General features: G+C 44.1%; 1 protein-coding gene across 1 annotated transcript in view; it reads left to right on the forward strand.

Annotated features, from left to right (window-relative positions):
• Window positions 1-3,799: 3,799 nt before the first annotated feature.
• The window catches only part of cdkal1 (CDK5 regulatory subunit associated protein 1-like 1), a 993,836-nt gene continuing 977,842 nt past the window's right edge, over window positions 3,800-19,793 (forward strand). The window contains exons 1-3 of the mRNA XM_084158515.1: window positions 3,800-3,936; window positions 4,617-4,783; window positions 5,528-5,640. Coding sequence (XP_084014641.1) covers window positions 4,626-4,783; window positions 5,528-5,640 — 271 coding nt within the window. The 5' untranslated portion in view covers window positions 3,800-3,936; window positions 4,617-4,625. The remainder of the gene's footprint in view (window positions 3,937-4,616; window positions 4,784-5,527; window positions 5,641-19,793) is intronic.

Genomic DNA, 19,793 nt, shown 5'->3' on the forward strand with positions numbered 1-19,793 from the left:
TATTTCTCTGCCATGTCAGGTGGCCAGCTGACCCTATGCTGATCAATCAATCTACGTTTGTGCTGATGAGTTCTATGCTTTTGTCATCATACATAGAATATGGCAGTGATGGTTTAACAGTGATTTTGGCGCAAACCATTGAGTTTGAAACTTTTAGGAAATACTTTTGAGCCACACTCTTTGATTGGGGAGATACTGTGTCATACAGTACAAGTTGACCCCTTAGTTTTGATTGGGACTTGTGTCAAGTCAAGATATTGTTTCCCACTTAACTGAGATTCATATTAACCTTGTCTAATGACTGAACAACTTATATGGTTTTTGCTTAGGGCAAATAATGGTTTACAATAATCACCAAATTCAACTCAACAAGTCATGGTTTTATTAGAACCCAAGTTGGCCTGTCAATTTGAATGGATATTTCAACGAACAACAAAGTTCAAAAGCAAGGTTATTGCTCTGAAGGAATACCTCCAACGTTATCTTCGAAAGAGTCTGGCTCTGTGCTGATTAGGCTTGGGCAATATACCGTATACTGGGAGATCTTGAAATATCGATGGTATGATTTTCAATAGTGTGCTGTATAACTTTAAGTTGTCACATTATATCCAGCTCAGGGCTCCAGCTATGCATGTGGCTTGCTAGCTAAGTTGTTAGATGTTAAGAACAAGTTTCTTGTTTACAGCAGAGACATTCAATCCCCTTCTGGATTAAGATTCCAGTTGCCAAAATGGTTTTGTGCCTCAAACAGCGCCCCTTGTGTGCACATTCGGTAATACCGTATACCCCTTACAGATTTACCCTTTAATCAGCAAGCAAATGTATTCTAGATGCACTTTACTCCTGCCTACTGTGCTCATCTGACTATTTGAACACAGCCATCAACCCCCATTTTCAAATCATCATAACAACAGCAGCACACATGCTCATGGAATGGAACATTAACTTTTTCTAAAAACTTGCTGTTGTGGGACTTGCCCCCAATCTCCCTCAACTTAAAGGGAAATTTGTTTTTGACTGACATCTGTATTTCTTTTTGTGTGGAGAGTAAAAGGAATTAACTTTCCACCAAGCAGAACAAGGTTGGTTGATTGAATGCAGAAAGAACTCTAAATGTGTTGTTGTATGTTAATTTGGCTAGTGTGGGAAATAGCTTAGATATCATCGTATCATTTTTTTCATGTCACAGTGAAGAAGACTGGATAGTCTTAAGGTAACCCTAGATAAGTGAATGATATGCTTGTTGCCTTGCTGAATGGATGTTGGTATAAGCTGGGGGTTGCTGCCCTGAAATCTAGAAACCATTTTTTAAATGAAGGTACAATTTTGATAACTCACTAGGTACTGTAGACTACCTCTGACTCTAGATACGTTTTATTACTATATTAATGGTTGCTATTAGATGTTTATTTTGGGGGGTTTTAAATTGACATTTGTTAGTCAGCTAGGTGCCATATTAGCACATATCTGATTCTAGAGCTGTTGTCATGGTGACTGACTGTTTGGCTTACCTGTATCTGAGTTCAGAGATCTAGGATGGTTTCATGGTAACTTGATGGTCAGGCAGACCCTTGTATGTGTTATGTTGATAGAATGATTCATATATAAATCAATATTCTGATGTCAGGGCTTGGTTTCCATTAGTGTGTTTTGGGTTTAGCTAGTTAATTTGTGCATGTGTGTAAATGGTTTTGCGTAGTGAGCGTGTTCCTCCTTGGTGATAGTAATGAAATGGAACTCTTCAAATTATTATGAGTTAATGTATCCAAGGTTGGGGGTCAATTACATTGGTGTTTCTCATAGAAGCATTGAGGAGAATTGGAATGTCAGTTTATTTCTTGAATTGACTGAACTGAAATAGTAACGTAACAATTGCCATCGTTGAATTATCCCATCTCTCCATATCTTTTGGGATTACAATTTTGCCAGTGTTAACCACAAAAGCTTATTATTAGAGAGGCTATCAAGGTACTGGAAAATGTACAAAGAATCCCCCCAAGTGCACAGAACATATTGTCAAAATCCTCCCCTTCTTGTTTTCTTTAATTTCATATTTATATCCATGTGAATGTATTTATAAACTCAACTTGAATTTTTTCTTATACTAATTAGATTTTCATTCTATATAAGAATTTATAGAAAAGGGAATTCCCTACAATTTTATAGCCTGGTTGAACCAGACTGAACGCTGCGTTGCATTCACCACGCAGCATTCAGTTGGGTTTAACCAGGCTAACAATTTTCTCTTGTTTACCAGAATCTGGTCACAAATTCCTCTCCAATGTTCAACAGTTGAAGTGATTAGGAAAGTCCGTCTTTCCGTGTGTGGAGGATGCTTATTATCCCACGAATGGTACCCGTCCCAAATGGCACCCTATTTCCTAATGTAGTGCACTACTTTTGACCAGAGCCGTATGGGCTAGTACACTATATAGGAAATAGGATGCCATTTGAGACGTAGACGTAGATTACACACTGCTTATTAAAAGTTATTTTTTTTGAGTGCATGAAAGAGTATGTTATGTGAATATCTGTAAAATACAGGTTTAATTTTCAGTTTTTTTATTGTGACATGGCTTTTTAAAACGTATGTTTGATTTGAAAGCTTTATATAAATTGTGTGTGTGTATATGTGTATATATATATATATATATATATATATATATGTGTGTATATATATATATATATATATATATATATATATATATATATATATATATATATATATACACATCTGAACAGGGCCACCTGTTGGGTTGGTGCCATAGGGGATATGTTTTCTATTCTGGATGTTTGAAATTCACCAAAACTTGAATAAAAGCAATATAAGTATGGCAATTGTAACTTCACTATGGAAATTGATTTACTTATTGGTTCTAGGACTATATTTCTGGGTGGGCAGACATTTTGGTCTGTTTCTGAGCTAATATCTTGCAATTTCACAGTTTAGCATGACTAGCATAATCATTTGGGTGGGCAACATTACATTTTGTGTGCTAAAGTCCTTCCAAGTCTCATTGAGCTCAGAAAGAGTAGAAACGGGAACAAGGGTAATTCCAGGTAACCAACAACGGATTTCGCTTGTCACTAGGCAATAAGTTTGTCCCTCGCTCCCTTCCATCGTTCCACGTGGTCATCAAAAGGCGCCCAGAAAGTATGCCAGACAGAGAGAAAGAGGCAAAGCGAGAGGCTTTACTCCGCCCAAAATCGTCCCACGAAAAATAAGCCTGCGAAGTGAGGACTTTTTATATGGAGGTCAGTGAATGTCGATTTAGGTCAAAAAAATATGTAATTGCTAATTTGCAACGTGAGGCTTATTTGATCGAATATACGTTTTGTAATGGGTAGGTTGTTACTAATGCACTGATAAATGGACGCGCGTGGCATTTCGGCAACTTAGAAAAAAACGACTGGAGTTGTGCCTGATGTCATCGAGAGAGGGCTCATCATGAATATTACCTGTTTTAATATGGACATTGCTATTGAGGGATTCCACCATTTTAAAGTAGTCATATGGGTGGGGATTCCTATGTGCTGGGCGCAATCGGCCAATGAAGGAAATTAACTACTTTGAAATGGAGACAGTCTCAATGGCCCTGCCCATGCTGTTACAGGCGCTGTAATGGCACAGATACAAAGATGGGTTATCCATCTATCGCTATGGCCTGTTCTCACGGGTATCTGCCCCCCGATTGGCTAGAATGGTCCCACATGATCTTGACTCCTCCCGCCTGCCTTCCATCTTTGAGGACATGTATTTCCGTTGTTAGAGCGGTCAATCGAGTATCTTGTCAATATAATAGACAATCTTTGTGGCATAGTGCAGATCATAACAACAACCATTCAGCTAGCAGGTTTTAGTTTTTTCTTCTATTTGAGACATAACGTTTATTAGCGACCTGTTAACTACTGAAGTAATAACAGTACATAACACAGGTGAGGAATTGTAATACGAAGTTGATTGCACATGCCATTCCAAAATAGAAACACGTGGGTCGTGTATGCTAGGTCGTTGTGCTCTATTAGTGTTCGCTAATGTTAGCTAGCAGAGACAAGATGGGCATAAAACAGGCTCAGTGCCGTATAGATATTGTTATTATTAGGCAGAAATGTAGCTACAGAACTCAGTTATGGATAAATTATTGAATATTCCCTGAGAATGCATCTCTGTAAAAGCTATCATTGGCTAACTAAGTGTTAGCTAGACCAGGCTTCTGTCGCAGTTATTTGACAGACTATTTTGACACCTTTATTTGGGAAATGATACTATTTAAATATGTACAGTTAATATTAAAGTTGTCAAACAGCCAGTGAAATATAACTAGAAATGTTCCTGCTTAGGCTAACTTAGGTAGCTAGCTAGTTTTCTAACAAAGTTAGCTGGACTCAGGCGGGCGGAGGGGGGTTGTTCGCGCCATATAACAGCGCGTGGCTAGTTCATCTGTGGATTGACATAGCTAGCTATGTGACATACTGTATTATGTTAGAGTTATGTAGTCAATAATAGGCTGAGTGGTCCACAATGTGGCTTTTAACTCTGTATTTTGTATTGTCAGTTAATGTATCATTGTGAACTGATACATTTTTATAACTCTATATGTGTGTTTTTCCACCAGATCATCATCATGCCTTCTGCTTGTGACTCCCTGATCGATGACATTGAGGACATGGTGTCAGCTGACGACCCGACTCCACAGGAGAGGCAGTATGCCAGGAAGAGCGTCATCCCCAGAGCCAGGAAGAGAAACACCCAGCAGACTACAGAGGTGTTGCAAGCAGACAGGTATGGTTAAATCAATGCAGTGTGCAATGCACTCTTGTTTGATAAAGAGTGAACCTTGCCTGAGAACTGAATACTTGTGTTGTCTTCCTGAGCTAATGTCTAGGGGCTGTAGCTCAGTGGGCTATCTCAGTATTGTGACATGCAGGAAACCCAGGGCTCTGTCCCAGTCAGTTATTTAAGCATGCTTAGACAAACTTGGAGGATGGCTCCTTCACATCACTGTGCTGCTACTGTCTGATCTCTATTTTATGGCTCTTTCTCAAGTCTTTCCCTCCATTCCTCACAACCTTTCTCCTCAACTTTCCTCCCCTCTGACCTCCTCCAATCAGGAGGTGTGAAGAGAGGGACATAAAGAAACAAAGACTTTTGAGATTCACCACGTGCGTCAGCGAGATGACCATACAGTATTCAAGATGGCCCCACTGTTGCCACTAGCCAGGGACCAAATCAGTACTTATTGGCCACTGCAATTTAATTGTAGAGTAACACTGCCGTATAGTGGTTCATTATAGAATGCAAGCTGCCAAGCTCCATTGACCCAACTACTTCATTTCATTATCTGCTGTGAGCCTACGACTCTTCGTCTCCCCTCAGATCGTGTTACGTTCCTAACAACATATTCTTGTACATAACAACATTTAAAAGGGTACTAAAATCCAACAGTCCCTTCCCATAGAATACAAGTGCAAAAAGGGCCAGCATTCATTTGATATAGTTGTAGTTGATACATCCTCTCCTCTGTAGCTTAATCCCTGGCATGCAGAAGATCTGGATGAGGACATGGGGCTGCTCCCACAACAACTCAGATGGGGAATACATGGCCGGACAGCTGGCAGCGAGCGGATACAAGATGACAGGTAGGAACCAGTGGGCATTTCAAATAGTTGGCCTCCAAACAAAAGTATAATATGGCCAGTGTGATGGGTGCATTGGTTGCAAGGTGATGGGGAGCAGTAGTTATGGGGTGGTAGGGTTAGGTGATGGGGCGCAGGGGTCATGGGGTGGTAGGGTTAGGTGATGGGAGTAGGGGTCATGGGGTGGTAGGGTTAGGTGATGGGAGTAGGGGTCATAGGGTGGTAGGGTTAAGTGATGGCAGCAGGGGTCATGGGGTGGTAGGGTTAGGTGATGGCAGTAGGGGTCATGGGGTGGTAGGGTTAGGTGATGGGGAGAAGGGAGAAGGGGATCATGGGGTGGTAGGGTTAGGTGATGGGGAGAAGGGGTCATGGGGTGGTAGGGTTAGGTGATGGGGAGCAGGGGTCATGGGGTGGTAGGGTTAGGTGATGGGAGCAGGGGTGATAAGGTTAGGTGATGGGGAGAAGGGGTCATGGGGTGGTAGGGTTAGGTGATGGGGCGCAGGGCTCATGGGGTGGTAGGTTTAGGTGATTGCAGCAGGGGTCATGGGGTGGTTGAGGGTTGTTGATGACAGGTAGGTCAACAGGCCAATGGCAAGCTATGAAATTGGTGTGAATGTGCCTCAGTCTGGTCTAGTGGTAGCGCTGTCTACTGTGGACGACACATCCTCCCGTCTTGGTCCTTACTGTCTGTTGGCCTCATGGTGTATCCATCTCTATCCTACATCCTCCCGTCTTGGTCCTTACTGTCTGTTGGCCTCATGGTGTATCCATCTCTATCCTACATCCTCCCGTCTTGGTCCTTACTGTCTGTTGGCCTCATGGTGTATCCATCTCTATCCTACATCCTCCCGTCTTGGTCCTTACTGTCTGTTGGCCTCATGGTGTATCCATCTCTATCCTACATCCTCCCGTCTTGGTCCTTACTGTCTGTTGGCCTCATGGTGTATCCATCTCTATCCTACATCCTCCCGTCTTGGTCCTTACTGTCTGTTGGCCTCATGGTGTATCCATCTCTATCCTACTGCCCTGTATTGGTTTGGGGGTTTGTACTGAAGTGGTCTGCTACCGTTTGTCTCAAATGGACCAAAATATACACAACTAACCACAAGGTGGCAGACTTGCACCATGATAAAGTCCATAACCATTTGTGCTGTGTTCTGGAGGGGAATGGGACATCTTACTGCAGACAGAATAAAGAGCTGATTTGCCTGTTTTGGCTTTAGTCTGGTTGGTAGTAGGCTGTAGTTTCATGCATAGCTAGTGCGTTTGTAACTCTTTGAAAAGCACTTAAACAGGCTGTGTGTGTGTATGTTAAGCTGTTTACTATCTGTCACTTTTATTCCCAGTTGTATGTACATATCTACCTCAATTACCTCGTACCCCTGCACATCGACTCGATACTGGTACTCCTTGTATATAGCCAAGTTATTACCTTGTACTCCTTGTATATATCCAAGTTATTACCTGGTACTCCTTGTATATATCCAAGTTATTACCTGGTACTCCTTGTAAATATCCAAGTTATTACCTGGTACTCCTTGTATATATCCAAGTTATTACCTGGTACTCCTTGTATATATCCAAGTTATTACCTGGTACTCCTTGTATATATCCAAGTTATTACCTGGTACTCCTTGTATATATCCAAGTTATTACCTGGTACTCCTTGTATATATCCAAGTTAACGTTACTCATTGTGTTTCTGTTATGACATGTTTTACTTTTCTATTATTTCTCTATTTTCTTTCTCTCTGCATTGTTGGGATTGGCCCGTGAGTAAGCATTTCACTGCTAGTCCACACCTGTTGTTGACGAAGCATTTCACTGCTAGTCCACACCTGTTGTTGACCAAGCATGTGACCAATAACATTTGATTTTGATTTGATTAGGCCTCTGAGTTGACAAGGAGTTAATGAACACTGCAAGGCCTGGCCTGCACAAGGAAACACAACAGACCCCTTGTCCCTCTCCTCACTCTCCAGCCCCTCTAACCCCCTCCCCAGTCTCACTGAACCCTCTCACTGCCCCTGTCCAGCCAGGCATCTGGTTGTTATCAAGGCGGCCGATGGCTGGAAAATAAGTTAATCATTCATCTAGGGGTCATGGAGCAACAGTCTGGCCCAGTTGTCCTAATCAGACAACATACTGGTCCTAATCAGACAATATACTGTACAACAACAAACACCATCTGATACACTCGAGGGATACCGATATAGATACAGAAATACAACTGGACCAAACAACCAACCAACCAGGGAAATACAAGCATTATAGGTGTACAGCAACCAAGTGTAGGGGAGTGTAGATACAGAAATGCCAACCAACCAAGCAGGGAAATACAACAAGCGTTGCAACCAAGAGGTGTTGTTTTCTCTTCAATGATCCACAGCACCCCACAGAGCTACCAACCCCCACAGAGCTACCAACCCCAAGAGAGCTACCAACCCCAAGAGAGCTACCAACCCCAAGAGAGCTACCGACCCCAAGAGAGCTACCGACCCCAAGAGAGCTACCGACCCCAAGAGAGCTACCGACCCCAAGAGAGCTACCGACCCCAAGAGAGCTACCGACCCCAAGAGAGCTACCGACCCCAAGAGAGCTACCGACCCCAAGAGAGCTACCGACCCCAAGAGAGCTACCGACCCCCAGAGAGCTTCCGACCCCCACAGAGCTGCCACCCCCCACAGAGCTACCGACCCCCAGAGAGCTTCCGACCCCCACAGAGCTGCCAACCCCCACAGAGCTACCAACTCGTTCTATTCCATCCCATAATGATGACTTCTTGTCGCCATTCTCTGTCTCCACCATGAACCACCAAATGACACTCTCTCTCTCTTAGATATTTTTGTCTGTGGCCTCGGGACACTTTTGGCACTCTGATAGGTGTCTCCTGTCAAAGTGGTCCTCTGTAGCTCAGCTGGTAGAGCACGGCGCTTGTAACGCCAAGGTAGTGGGTTCGATCCCCGGGACCACCCATACACAAAAAATTTATGCACGCATGACTGTAAGTCACTTTGGATAAAAGCGTCTGCTAAATGGCATATTATATTATTATTAAAGTCAGGAGATGGCATGTAGGCTAGACCCCCCTCTCTCTCCCCCTGCCTATGGGTTCAGATTACAAGGTGTCTGACCTGTGTGTTTATGAGCGGTCCATTGGGGCCGTCTGCATTGTAAAGTGTCTCGTTGCCTGGATGGATACACTCCTGTTAATTCTCTCCACAGTTGTCATACCTTTTAATTTAACATGTTGTGGAAATGTGCTAAATGCCTTTTTTAGTTTCCATAGCCATGTTTGCTTTTGAAATGGTTTGTCTGGTGTGAGTGCTGGTTGTTATTTCAATGGTGCAGTAGTGGAGTGAAACTCTAGCAAAAGCCAGACATCTGAAATGTGAATACTAGTTTATCTATCCTCTTGCATGTAGCACTTAAACTAAGGCTGGCTTGCTTTACTCCTAAAGCCCTGACTGACTCTGAACAGAATCCTCTGCTACTCTCCCTGACTGGGAAAGTTGGCAGTCTGTGTTGATTCCCTCCTAGTTTTGCATGTGATTTGCATGTTGTCCAGACATCAGAGTCGAGCCAGGTTACCAGGAGGCTTTCTTCATAGGTGAGGAGGGATGAGTGAAAGAGAGGGTGTGTGTGTATCTGTCTGTCTGTGCACGAAAGAGAATCTCTGTGTGTGGCAAAGGCGTCTTTACCTTTGTGTGTGTGCCATCTGAATCTTTTATGTGTATGTGAGAGGTGTGTGTGGAGATGGATACAGGTAGTGAAAGGGTAGTGCTACAGCGTGTGTTGGCTGTGTGTGGAGATAGAGGTAGTGAAAGGGTAGTGCTACAGCGTGTGTTGGCTGTGTGTGGAGATAGAGGTAGTGAAAGTGGGGTGCTACAGCGTGTGTTGGCTGTGTGTGGAGATAGAGGTAGTGAAAGGGTAGTGCTACAGCGTGTGTTGGCTGTGTGTGGAGATAGAGGTAGTGAAAGGGTAGTGCTACAGCGTGTGTTGGCTGTGTGTGGAGATAGAGGTAGTGAAAGTGGGGTGCTACAGCGTGTTTGCTGGCCTGTGAATAGTAGCCCTCCGGGCGTCCCTCTCATCAGGGAGCAGAGAGGGGGAGAACGTTCTACTTCAGCAGCGTCCCAAATGGCACCCTATTCCCTACATAGTGCACTACTTTTGACCAGGGCCCATAGGGAATAGGGTGCCATTTGGGACACAAATGTGTTCTACCACAGCTGCAGAGGGACATTAATCACATGCTTCAAACATGCAAATTCCCTCCTGCTCCCTCCCTGCATGCAGAGCCTGTGAAATGTGCTCTAATTGTCCTGGGTCCTGGTGATCTGTAATGTTCCATTAGGAGCCCAGTAAGGCAGGAAGGAAGGCAGAGCTACCTGACACACACTTTATTTTATTCTTCCTTTCTCTCTTTTGATTGCTCTTGCTCTCTCTCTTTCTCTCTCTACTTCTCTCTCTCTCTCTCTCTCTCTCTCTACTTCTCTCTCTTTCTCTCTCTCTCTCTCTCTACTTCTCTCTCTCTTCTCTCTCTCTCTCTACTTCTCTCTCTTTCTCTCTCTCTCTCTCTACTTCTCTCTCTTCTCTCTCTCCCTCTCTCTCTACTTCTCTCTCTCTTCTCTCTCTCTCTCTCTCTCTCTACTTCTCTCTCTCTCTCTCTCTCTTCTCTCTCTCTCTCTCTCTCTCTCTCTCTCTCTCTCTCTCTCTCTCTCTCTCTCTCTCTCTCTCTCTCTCTCTCTCTCTCTCTCTCTCGCTCTCTCTCTCTCTCGCTCTCTCTCTCTCTCTCACCCTCTCTCTCTCTCTCTCTCTCTCTCTCTCTCTCTCTCTCTCTCTCTCTCTCTCTCTCTCTCTCTCTCTCTCTCTCTCTCTCTCTCTCTCTCTCTCTCTCTCTCTCTCTCTCGTGGCCCAGACAGTGTGACTAGAGAGAGAGAGTGTTTATCCATACAGAGGAAGTGGGATGTTTGAAGACTAATTGCGTTGCTGTTAGTTTGTTTGTGTCCCTGCAATTTGGAGAAATGGCTGTAATTGTACAGCAGGACATTTGGTTGGATTTAACCTGCTTGTGTTTCTCTCAAGGCTTATTCTCCCCTTCTGTTTGCGGCAGTGACAGGTAGACTAAGGGAGACTGAAAGACATTAAAACATGGAGTAGTTTTTGTGTGAATCATTTCTTTTTATAAAATGCATGGCGTTATGTTACGCTTCAAACCTCTTAAGTAAAGAGAAATTTAAACATTTCTTCATAACAAACTCCGTGCTTGAATAAAATAGAAACGCATCTTCATCCATATTTTCGATTTTGTCACACATGAATACAGAGAAGGTGTCTCTCTCTGTCTAATTTATGTCTAATTTGCTAACAATAAACCCTGAGGTGTTGTGGACCATAGCCAACGTTCGCTCACCACTGATTTGTTCTATTCCTTAATTGTCTGAATTGCTTAGTATGCAGATCCTGGGCATATGGTGTCCTATACTGTGCTATGTATTTAATATATATTTGTACATGTGGGCTAATTATTCCTGATTCCTCCTCCTGTAATGCATCTGAAATAAGGGTCTGCGTCCCAAATGCCACCCTATTCCCTATAGGGCAATTTCACCATAACGGAATTAAGCGGAGACTCAGATTTTTAAATAAAATACGTTAAAATGTATGCAAACCAAAACCATTGATTTCAATGGTTTAATAAACCATATAACTCTATGCGCAATGACTACTTTGCACAATTTACCCAGTAAAATGATGGAAAACTGTGCAATTTTATTCTGTTAACAAACTTTGTATCTGCACAGTTCTTCCTGTAAATGTGTTTTTGTAAAATCTGTAGTGGAAATTAAGTACGGTTGTTCTTGTGCATAGAGTTGTATGGTTTGTTAATCTTTGAAATTATGTTTTTGGTAACCGAAAGGTCGCTGGTTCAAATTCCCGAGCCGACTAGTTGAAAAATCGGAGTCTCTGCGTAATTCCGTTACAATGGAATTGACTTTTACAGTGCACTACATTTGATCAGAGCCCTATGGGCACTATATAGGGAGTAGGGTGCCTTTTGGGACGCAGTCATAAGGTTATACATAGTTAATGAGACTATTAGAGTGAGGAGAGATGTTCTCTGCCAGAGGCATGGCTTTTCTACAGGACATCACACAAATAATAGTCACTCAGCAGGCAGCATTACTCATTGGAGGAGGTGTCCGTCACGTACGTATGCACACACACGAGTATGTAACTTGTATAGTGCTGTATGAAACATGATTATGACTGTGTGGTTACCGTTTGGGATTAGTAGGTTTTGTAGGTCATAGGCCTCTGGTCAACAGTAGAGCTCTATATGCACACTAGGGTACCATTTGGAAGGCAACTTATTGTGCTGTTAGTCATGGTTAATGTTAAACAAATCTAGGCTGCTGCTTTGGTAACCACTAATGGTATTGACTGGCTATGTGTCTGGTCCAGTTCTCTAGACTGTGTCTGGTCCAGTTCTCTAGACTGTGTCTGGTCCAGTTCTCTAGACTGTGTCTGGTCCAGTTCTCTAGACTGTGTCTGGTCCAGTTCTCCAGACTGTGTCTGTGGCTCTGAAATTTGAGGTGTGAAGTGAACTGAAGGTGGTTTTAGACAATGGTTTTACACAAAGGGCTTTAGATGGTTCCTCTGTCTCTCTGTAGGCTGTGCCATGATACATTTTATACACACACACACACACTTGCTCTCTCTCACACACACACACACACCCTAGCTAGCCCGGGGGCTTGGATGAGGACCGAGGCCGTTACGCGACCATGTTGTCACCCTGACCAATGGCAGGTAACAGAGTGTGACATTGCCACTTTCTCACTCTCCCCCTCAATCTCTCCCTCCATCCACCTCGTTTTCTCTCCCTCTCTCACCCCTCCATCCCTCCCTCCGTCCATCCAGCTCTCTCTCCACCTCCCCCCTCCCTCCCTCCGACTTCATCAGCTCAGAGATGAGAGGGAGGCTGGGGGAAATTGCAGGTGGTGTGTTAGCCCCTTATTTAGACCCAGGGTGATGGACAGGCACTTGGGGGCCAGGCCGTGTGTGCCCGTTTGCCTGGGGACTGCCTGACGGACAGTGGGGATTGGGGAAGGTGAGACTGTCACGGCCAAATCAGGGGAGATTACACTGGGAATGGCCTGTAATGGTTTTGGTGGCGTCAGCCCTGTGTGTGTGTGTGTTAGGCCCTGCTTGCCTCCCGGCTGGCTCTCATCACAAGGCTTTGTTGGACAGGCCGTTCTGAGCTTCAGGGAAGGCTTAGGGCTTAATGGTAATGGCTGTTCTGTTCAAGGTTGAGTCCCAAATGCCACCCTATTTCCCAATAGGGCTCTGGTCAAAAGTAGTGCACTATTTAGGGAATAGGGTGTAATTTGGGACTTACACACTGTCTGTATGGAGAGCAGAGGAGAGCTGCATCTGGGGTGAAGATGGTGTCTGGTGTGGTCAGATGTGGCTTAATTTTTATTTATATTTTTACGGCAATGAATAACTCATGCTTTTTAATGACTGGAAAGTAAAGACAGACAATTCTCTCCCTTGTTTTTGTCAGTAACTGTGTAGAATCTGCAACTAGTTCCCCTATCCACCAACAGAGGGCAGTGTTGCCCCACAGTAAAGAGACACCATTGTTCCCTCTGGCATCTCCACAGCACCACAAGCAGTTCAACATTTCCTCCAATGAATTTACTGCTCTCCCGGATAGCATGATGTCAGACTTGATTTGTGAAAACACTTGTTAAACAGCGAGTAACTTTTCTCAGTATCGACAAGCAAGCAGCATGCACTATTGAAGATTCATAAGGATTCACTCCTATTGACCATTCATAATGATTCACTCCTATTGAACATTCATAATGATTCAGAGGGGTTGGGCTAAATGCGGAAGACACATTTCGGTTGAATGTATTCAGCTGTGCAACTGACTAGGTATCCCTTTTCCTCTTTCCTTTAATGATTCACTCCTATTGACCATTCATAATGATTCACTCCTATTGAACATAATGATTCACTCCTATTGAACATTCATAATGATTCACACCACTCTGATATTTAATAAGTGGCGCCTCTCAGACCATACTCTTCTCTGAGTGCAGTTTGACATTATGACATTAAGGTTACTAGTTACTGTCATACTCTTACGTAGGACATAAGACTATGGGAGGAAACCATTGTAGATCCATTGTTACAATGCTTGCTGCCACATATGAAACCAGATTCTCCAGGCCTGCAGTTGACACTCATATCCTCTTTTACACTGTTCTAGCCTATTTCTTTTTGTCTTGTCATACTGTTACTTCATATTTAGCCTAATATTTTTTTACAACAATTATTAACACCAATGTATGTCCATTGTTACAATACAGGCACGTTGGTGAACCCATGAGATATTCTCCTCTCCTTGTGCAATATGTTCCTTTGTTTTCTCCTACCCATAGATGGCGCTGTTTACCTAGTATAGAAACAGACTGAACTTGGCTTCTACACACTGTCTGCGTGCCAGGCAGGACTGACTTCATAGAAAGCGAATGGGCTTCAGTCTAGTGTTGTCCTGTTCTCTCCCAATGTAACGACTCACACGGACACAAAGCAGTTATGATTTACATACTGGTTAGACTATGGGTTTGTCCCTTATGGCACCTTGGTTCCTATGTAGGTATTCCCAGTAAAGCATTAATAGTCAAATTAGGCTAAATGTCTGCTGGTCGATAGCAATTTTAAGGATGTTTAATTTTTTTATGTTGTGAATCTCACGCTAGAGCTGCTTGTAACAGGTGTACAGGCTGTTGCATTTTCATCTAAATAAACGCAACTGCCGTGCCAAATTAAACCAGATGGATTATTATTATGATTGAGATTAATACAGTTGGAGTTGGAATAGATTTAGATTTGCGTTGTCAATTTCCATGTCACGCTGCCCAGCATCTCGATAGGTGTGTGAGACATTTGACTGAGCCGGTACTGGGTCCTGATAAGGACTTATTCTAATCGACAGTTTGAGTGAGCGGGGTGTGTTTTTAGGAGAGGGTATTTTACGATGCGTGTGTGTGTATGTGTATACACCTTGCATATGATCCGTTCTCATGCTCATTCATAAAACACGGGCTTTAAGACGCATTGTGAGTGGCTGAAATGCGGGGCTACGCAACATTACGCGGCGTGTCTCAACGGCCAATAGGAATCAGTCTCAGACTCCTAGTGGTGGCGGGTACAGTAGAGCTCTATGTTGTGTGTGCAGTGTACGGCCGCCGACGCGCCTGCCTGACTCTCCACACACTACGCTCTGCGTGATGCCACAGCTTCTGGTATATAACCATACTGTTAGTTTGTGTGCACTTCACAGCATCCACCAGCCTTACTCTACTGTCTGTGTATGTAGTCGTTTTTCACACGGCCCAGGAGGGCGGTGATTCAGTGAGGGAGAGATGGAGGGAACGATCGGAAGAGAGGGAGGGAGAGAGAGGAGATGCAGGGTGAGAGGAGATGGTGAGATGCAGGGGTGAGAGGAGAGCAGGCGAGCAGTAGATGGAGGCAGCCCAAGCAAGAACTAAGTGGCTGCTGAAATGAAATGGTCCTACCTTTCTGGCGTTGCGCTAACCGCTGAGCAGATGTGAGATGTGGTGGATGGCGTTTTCTCTGATGGGCAGGATGGAGGAGGGATATGCTACAGGGTTGGCTCTGTCTGTATGGACCTGGAGTACTAGGGCATGTTTAGTATAGCCACGAAACAGGGAGTACTACATCCTGAATTTTAATACGAAATGCTCATTTTTGTTTTTTACGTTTCAAAATGGTTTGGTATGTTGTGCCCTTCTCCCCACAAGCCCTTCTGTAATACACCCAGCCAGCGGAGCTGTGGCCCCACCCGCCAGCCCTATTCTTTTTTACCTACCTTGAAATATGAGAGCTGGAGTGTGTTTAAAAAAAAAAATGCACATCTGTGTTCTGTCAGTGAGCTGAGCGGCTAACAAACAAGTAAAGGGTTCATCTGTTAGTTTAATGAAAGCAGAGCAGTGTGCTGCTACAGACTAAGCACCATATTCCTCTTTTCAGCAATGTGCTCTCAGCCAGCCACTCAGTCCTGCTGTGTAGGTTAAGTTAAAGCCTCTGCCAGTGACAAGCATCAGTCGTTACTCTTACAAATCACAGCCTCCCCACAGGTTGCCCTAGGACAACATGAAATACTCTGTTTAATGACAGCCTTAATACTTACTCTGGTTATGAATGCTAAATGTAATGCATTTTGGGGGGAGAGAATGATGAAGCAGACGTTGGAATCACACAGAGGGAGCCGTTGTAAGGCATAAGGCAGGGTTGGAGAGGGAGAGCCTCATAGCTTTCACCTGGATCTGCCTAGCTCAGCCCCAGCCCTATTGAGCCCCAGCCCTATATCCCAGACTGAACACGATCCCTTTACTCTAGCCCCAACTTTATACCCAGCCCAGATATTTACACCAGTCCCAACATTATACCCAGCCCAGATATTTACACCAGTCCCAACATTATACCCAGCTCAGATCTTTACACCAGTCCCAACAATATACCCAGTCCCAGATCTTTACACCAGTCCCAACATTATACCCAGCCCAGATCTTTACACCAGTCCCAACATTATACCCAGCCCAGATCTTTACACCAGTCCCAACATTATACCCAGCCCAGATCTTTACACCAGTCCCAACATTATACCCAGCCCAGATCTTTACACCAGTCCCAACATTATACCCAGCCCAGATCTTTACACCAGTCCCAACATTATACCCAGCCCAGATCTTTACACCAGTCCCAACATTATACCCAGCCCAGATATTTACACCAGTCCCAACATTATACCCAGCCCAGATCTTTACACCAGTCCCAACATTATACCCAGCCTAGATCTTTACACCAGTCCCAACATTATACCCAGCCCAGATCTTTACACCAGTCCCAACATTATACCCAGCCCAGATCTTTACACCAGTCCCAACATTATACCCAGCCCAGATATTTACACCAGTCCCAACATTATACCCAGCCCAGATCTTTACACCAGTCCAACATTATACCCAGCCCAGATCTTTACACCAGTCCCAACATTATACCCAGCTCAGATCTTTACACCAGTCCCAACATTATACCCAGCCCAGATCTTTACACCAGTCCCAACATTATACCCAGTCCCAGATCTTTACACCAGTCCCAACATTATACCCAGTCCCAGATCTTTACACCAGTCCCAACATTATACCCAGCCCAGATCTTTACACCAGTCCCAACATTATACCCAGCCCAGATCTTTACACCAGTCCCAACATTATACCCAGCCCCAGCCCAGATCTTTACACCAGTCCCAACATTATACTCAGCCCAGATCTTTACACCAGTCCCAACATTATACCCAGCCCAGATCTTTACACCAGTCCCAACATTATACCCAGGTCAGATCTTTACACCAGTCCCAACATTATACCCAGCCCAGATCTTTACACCAGTCCCAACATTATACCCAGCCCCAGGCCAGATCTTTACACCAGTCCCAACATTATACCCAGCCCCAGGCCAGATCTTTACACCAGTCCCAACATTATACCCAGCCCCAGGCCAGATCTTTACACCAGTCCCAACTTTATACCCAGCCCCTTTACCCCTCTCACCCAGTCTGAGTGACTAGGACAGCTTTGTGAACCTCTCAACAGGGTGACCTGTGTAGGCAGCAGAGGAGAGGAGAGGAGAGGAGAGGTGCACTACTTTTGATCTGAGTCCTATGGGCCCTGGTCAAAAGTAGTGCACTAAATAGGGTGTAATTTGGGACGCTGATCAGCACCCAGCAGAGTGGCTACCTGCATTACCTCTGTCAACCTGCTATTAAGATCTAAATCTAGCTAGGCCTGTAATCGAATGACTGCTAATTAGGACCTCCAGTGAAGGATCTTCTCCTCTCGTCTCCCACTCTCTCATCTAGTCTCTCGCTCTGTCTCGTCTCTTGTCTTTACCTCCTCTCCTCCTCCCACTCCCGCTTCCTCTCATTATACTTCTTCTCATTCTGGTGGGAGTGTTTGCCGACATTGGACAGGAGATTGTAGCAATGTAACAAAGGAACATTTTCCTGACTGGAGGAGCTAGAGAGGTTTCTCTGTAAATGCCTGGGCTAAAGATTTTTTCTGTTTGTTTGAATGTAACAAAGGATCATTTTCCTGGCAGGAGAGTGATGTTTTCTAGCGAGGTTTCTTCCTGTAAAAATGAGTCTGAACGGCTGTGGGACTGATTTCCAGGACAGATTTCCACATCTCCTGCTTCCAGCCCAATCTTAACACAATGGGGCTTAATGTCACTCGTGACCTGGACCAGGTCCCTGCTAGACGAATTCCTCCCTCTCTTTCACCATTACAACATCCACGTAAACCTCAGTCCAAGAAGACCAGACCCTCCAATGAAAAGCGAGGGATCACTCCTCTGCTCTCCTTTTCTCATCCCTCTCTCTATTTTATGGACAAAGCCAGGAAGGTGGAGATGGAATTGGACATAACCCTGTGTATGTGTGTGTTCACATGCGTACAGTGCCTATAGAAAGTCTGGATTTCTTCACATTTTGTTACAAAGTGGGATTTTAATGGATTTATTTGTCATTTTTTTGTCAACGATCTACACAAAATACTCTGTCAAAGTGGAAGAAAGATTCAAACTTTTTAAAAAGATTAATGAAAAATAAAACTATATTGGTTAGATAAGTATTCAACCCCCTGAGTCAATACATGTTACAATCACCTTTGGCAGCGATTGTCAAGGTGTTGACAGCCATTTTCAAGTCCTGCCATAGATTTTTCATAGATACAGTGGGGAAAAAAAGTATTTAGTCAGCCACCAATTGTGCAAGTTCTCCCACTTAAAAAGATGAGAGAGGCCTGTAATTTTCATCATAGGTACACGTCAACTATGACAGACAAATTGAGTATTTTTTTCTCTCCAGAAAATCACATTGTAGGATTTTTAATGAATTTATTTGCAAATTATGGTGGAAAATAAGTATTTGGTCAATAACAAAAGTTTCTCAATACTTTGTTATATACCCTTTGTTGGCAATGACACAGGTCAAACGTTTTCTGTAAGTCTTCACAAGGTTTTCACACACTGTTGCTGGTATTTTGGGTGTGTCACCGGGCAACACGGACTTTCAACTCCCTCCAAAGATTTTCTATGGGGTTGAGATCTGGAGACTGGCTAGGCCACTCCAGGACCTTGAAATGCTTCTTACGAAGCCACTCCTTCGTTGCCTGGGCGGTGTGTTTGGGATCATTGTCATGCTGAAAGACCCAGCCACGTTTCATCTTCAATTCCCTTGCTGATGGAAGGAGGTTTTCACTCAAAATCTCACGATACATGGCCCCATTCATTCTTTCCTTTACACGGATCAGTCGTCCTGGTCCCTTTGCAGAAAAACAGCCCCAAAGCATGATGTTTCCACCTCCATGCTCCACAGTAGGTATGGTGTTCTTTGGATGCAACTCAGCATTCTTTGTCCTCCAAACACGACGAGTTGAGTTTTTACCAAAAAGTTCTATTTTGGTTTCATCTGACCATATGACATTCTCCTAATCCTCTTCTGGATCATCCAAATGCACTCTAGCAAACTTCAGACGGGCCTGGACATGTACTGGCTTAAGCAGGGGGACACGTCTGGCACTGCAGGATTTGAGTCCCTGGCGGCGTAGTGTGTTACTGATGGTAGGCTTTGTTACTTTGGTCCCAGCTCTCTGCAGGTCATTCACTAGGTCCCCCCGTGTGGTTCTGGGATTTTTGCTCACCGTTCTTGTGATCATTTTGACCCCACAGGGTGAGATCTTGCGTGGAGCCCCAGATCGAGGGAGATTATCAGTGGTCTTGTATGTCTTCCATTTCCTAATAATTGCTCCCACAGTTGATTTCTTCAAACCAAGCTGCTTACCTATTGCAGGTTCAGTCTTTCCAGCCTGGTGCAGGTCTACAATTTTGTTTCTGGTGTCCTTTGACAGCTCTTTGGTCTTGGCCATAGTGGAGTTTGGAGTGTGACTGTTTGAGGTTGTGGACAGGTGTCTTTTATACTGATAACAAGTTCAAACCTTAGCCATTAATACAGATAACGAGTGGAGGACAGAGGAGCCTCTTAAAGAAGTTGTTAC

Source organism: Coregonus lavaretus (genome assembly GCF_964263955.1).
Source record: "Coregonus lavaretus genome assembly, chromosome: 3".
Lineage (NCBI taxonomy): Eukaryota > Metazoa > Chordata > Actinopteri > Salmoniformes > Salmonidae > Coregonus > Coregonus lavaretus.